Source organism: Vicia villosa, unplaced genomic scaffold, assembly GCF_029867415.1.
Source record: "Vicia villosa cultivar HV-30 ecotype Madison, WI unplaced genomic scaffold, Vvil1.0 ctg.002007F_1_1, whole genome shotgun sequence".
NCBI lineage: Eukaryota > Viridiplantae > Streptophyta > Magnoliopsida > Fabales > Fabaceae > Vicia > Vicia villosa.
The window spans coordinates 119,106-123,290 of record NW_026705809.1 but is presented as its reverse complement, the minus strand read 5'-3'; the positions used below and the strand labels follow the sequence as shown (position 1 = coordinate 123,290).

General features: G+C 33.2%; 1 protein-coding gene across 1 annotated transcript; it reads left to right on the top strand.

The window, feature by feature from the left end:
- Positions 1-613: 613 nt before the first annotated feature.
- LOC131637460 (uncharacterized) lies at positions 614-2,564 on the top strand. The gene is made up of 3 exons (XM_058908043.1): positions 614-1,225; positions 1,680-2,384; positions 2,472-2,564. Exons 1-3 carry the CDS (start codon positions 614-616, stop codon positions 2,562-2,564), a joined length of 1,410 nt encoding a protein of 469 aa, XP_058764026.1.
- Positions 2,565-4,185: the final 1,621 nt, after the last annotated feature.

The following is a 4,185-nucleotide window of genomic DNA, read 5'->3' as shown; positions in this document are numbered from 1 at the left end:
ACTCTCATTAATTAAAATGCCATTAATGTCATTTTGTATCTATCAGCTAATGAAACAGCTAATTTACCAAACAGTAACATTAGCTTATCAAATATCAGCTACTAGCTATCAGCTACCAGCTACCAGCTATCAGCTACCAGCTATCAGCTAGTTTTACCAAACAGAGCCTAAAGAGGACGGACCTCTTCCTTATAACTTAAATACCTAATTAAACGAATAGGGACCCACTTCTTTTCGATTTCGAATGAAAATTTATCCTAATCGCAATTAAAATTGTCTAGCCACCTAATTAACAACTACTTCACTTAATAATGAGCAACCCTTTAGGAGGAAAGTTATCCTGATATAATTATGATCTTGTTACTCGAAAATGCAAGGGTCGCTTCGCATAACCTCTCTATACAGTCATTAACAACGTCTTACGTTTCCGAGACTCAAAGGTTAATAACAAGAATAACAATTAATAGAAGATTACAAAAAGCAAGAGTTAGGTGAATTTGAAATCCCATTATGTACCTTTATATATGAATGCTCAAACGTCATACAAAGTTACAGTAAACATATAGTAAGTCCAAACCTTTCGGTTGCTAGTAGTAACTATCAAATACCATGCATGGCAGCTACTACTGATGCTACTACTCAAACAGAAGAGTACGTGTCGTTGAAGCTTGTGTTGAATGAAAAGGGTAACAAAGTGTTGTTTGCTGAAGCAGGAAAGGACTTTGTAGACATTCTTTGCAGTTTCTTAACAATGCCTTTAGGAACTATTGCTCGACTTGTAGAGAAGGAATCCAGCATAGGACCAGTCACTCTTGGCTGTCTTAACTCACTCTATCAAAGTGTGGCTGATCTCGATGAAAGTTGTTTCTATAATGACGCAGTCAAACAAATGCTGCTTCAGCCAAGTAACTTTGCAGAAGATTATTGCAACACTCTTAAACTTAACATTGATGACACTCCACCCACCAAGTATTGGGCATGTAACTACTTTTCCAAATGCGGCATCTATCATAATTTGACTGTATCGCCAAATAATGTGTGTGGCTGTGGGTATTCTCTAACTGGTCCAGTTTTTCCTAAACACTGCCGCAAAGGATTTGTTAATGGTGTTGCAACTTTTGTTATAACTGATGATTTGATTGTCATGCCTAGTTGTATTGACTATTCAAGCTTTGGTCTACTCTTAGAATTTGGAATAAAAAACACAAGTTTGTTAAAGGAAAGGGTTCTGAATGTTACAAAACAAAAGGGTCTGTTTGAAATAGTTTTTGTTTTTAGTTTTTAAAAACTGAAAAGTAAAAATCAAAACACAATTTAGTCATTTCAGTTTTTTGCTTTTAAAAACTGAAAAATTGTGAAGAGTTTTTAAAAACACATTTGTGAAATATTGTATTCAAACAAGTTTTTAGTTTTTAAATTTTCAAAAACTAAAATAGAGTTTTTAAAAAGCCTTTCAAACAGGCCCTTTGTATTTAAATTTCTATTTCCTAAATGATTGCTTGTGCTTATATTTTTAATGATATACTACTATATTAGTATTTGTTTGTGTTATTATTTGGGTCAAAGAGCATATCCTTTACCCCAATAACGCTACAAACAAGTTTCTAAACATTTGTTATCATTGATTCATTTATTTTTTATAAATTATAGTTACTTATTTTTTCTTTTATTTGATATAGGTACTTGATTTGTTAAAATGTTCATTGCTATCCAATTCTACTTTGACCGATCTGTTTTTAGGGAAGAAACCATCCATCGAAGTTTCCAGGTTTTTGTCATCTGATGTTGAATTGAATGGCAGTCTCCAAATCATTTTGAAACTTGTTATAAGAAAATCTGATGGCAAAGTTTTGTGTGCTCAAGGGGAACAAGATTTTGCTAACTTGCTCTTGAGCTTTCTTACTCTTCCTTTGGGAGGAGCCACACGTATATTTGGCAAGAATTTTTCTATGGGAAGTATTAATGAGTTGTACAAGAGCATGACTGAGTTAAATGAAAACAAATACTTCATTTCAAAACAAGCTAAGAATAGGCTTGTCGATCCTTGGCCTTGCATTTCCCCACATTTAAACTTATGCAAAGAAATATTACCAATTCTTCAGCCAGGTCTAATTGATTATTATTATTGTTATTACGATAATGGTCCTTGTGTTCAATATATCAAAGCTGGTGAAGATACTAGTTCTTATGTCACTTTGAGGAAACTGAATATATCTAATCTGAAAAATATTGAAGGTTATATGAAGGGTCCATCTATGTATGTTGTTACTGATGATTTGGTTATAGCACCTTTGTCTCCAATTTCAGCATTAGGCTTACTTAACCGATTCAAAACTCCGCTTAATGATTTGAAGGAAAAGGTTATCACCATTGGTGTTAAAGAGGTAATTGTTTAGTTTTTATGTTCAGTAGTAATAATTTATTTACATTTTAACAATGTCTAATATTTTACCTTTATTTTTGTTTTGCAGTCTTTTAGTATATGGAAAGCTGCTTTAACTTCAACATCTGCTCTTACAAATGGTTTGGCTCACCTTTTAGCAGAAGTTAAGGAGGAAAAATGAGAACTTCAATTTTTCTGTATTGATTTTCCAACAGAGAAGTTTGTTATTGGCAACAATACAATTTTTCTATTTTTATGTTGATTTTAGTGTTATTGGCAACAATACAATTTTTCTTTGACATATTTAAGCCGTTCAGTTTTGAATGACACTTTAATTTCTATTCCATTTGACACCAATATTAACAGTTTAGCTGTGAAGGGTAAATGATTCACCTCTGCATAGAGTACTACAATGTTTTAACTAAAATGATTAAGTAATACTTACTAATATAACTTATAACTTTTATATAGATAAATAAATGCATGTAAATTTAAAGGAATGTAGTTGCCACAATTGAAACGTGCATGTAACTTCACTAATCTCTAAGGTTTTGTTTGCGAGTTTTGAGGGGAAGGGAGGGCTATGGAAAGGAGGGGAGGAGAAGTGATCATTATCAAACTCTCATTGTTTTTAACGCCTCGTTTGAATGATGTATTCTACTCTAGTTAATTCATTTTCCCAATAACTCAATTACCAATTGCACAATAATTGACATTAAAAAGGCTTTTGAAATCGTATTGTGCATGTGCTCCCATCATATCAATATTGCTTGGAACAGTCAACTTCGTATCAATATTGCTTGGAACAGTCAACGGGAACATTTTTATCATAATTTTGAATAAAACTCCTAACATCCCGTTTCCCATCTTTTCTCTTCCATGGCTGATGTCAAAACAGATGAGCCAGTGTTGTTGAAACTTCTCGTAGACACAGATATAGACAAAGTTGTATTTGCTAAAGCAGGAAAAGACTTTGTCGATGCTGTATGCAGCTTCTTAACATTGCCATAAGGAACCATTGCAAGACTCATTCAGAAGGACTCAAACATCTGACCTGTCACAGTAGGTTGTCTTAACTCACTCTATCAAAGTGTATCGAATCTAAGCAAAAGGTATTTCTTAACAAAGACACATAAAAAAATGTTATTGCAACCAATAAACTCATCACAAGATTATTGCAACTCTCTCAGATTTAACATTGACGATACTCCGCCGGCTACGTACTTCTTATGTACTATAGCTGATGATAGCTGCTGCGGTAATGGTCTATACACTTCTTCTGATAATAATTGTTCAGGTGGAAATCCTTTGACCATTCAGTTATCTTGAAACATTTTCACAAAGGATTCGTTACAAGTAGCACTTCCTTTGTTATTACTGATGATTTGATTGTCATGCCAAACTCCAAGCATGTTACAAGCTTTGGTTTGCTCCAAAACTGTGGAATAAAAACCACATGTTCCTTGAAGGAAATGACTTATGAAGTCACCAAGGAAAAGGTTTATATATTTATTTTTGTATTCTTGAAATCATAGTCTTTTTGTTGTTTGCTCTATTGATTTGTATTTTGTATAGGTGCTGGATATTTTGAAATGCGCTTTGATTTCCAAGTCACCTTTAACAGATACTTTTTTGCGAAAGGAACCGTCCCTTGAAGAATTGTCGAGGATTTTGAACTGTGATGTTGAAGATATATAATGCTAATATCCAAATTAGTGTAAAGGTAGTTATAAGAAAATCAGATGGCAAGGTATTGTATGCACAAGGGGATGAAGATTTTGTTGATTTGCTATTAACTTTTT

Coding starts and splice junctions, on each gene's coding strand:
- LOC131637460 (XM_058908043.1), top strand. CDS start 614: ATGGCAGCTACTACTGATGCTACTACTCAAACAGAAGAGTACGTGTCG. Junction 1,226..1,679: donor CAAGTTTGTTAAAGGAAAGG/GTTCTGAATGTT, acceptor TATTTGATATAG/GTACTTGATTTGTTAAAATG. Junction 2,385..2,471: donor TCACCATTGGTGTTAAAGAG/GTAATTGTTTAG, acceptor TTTGTTTTGCAG/TCTTTTAGTATATGGAAAGC.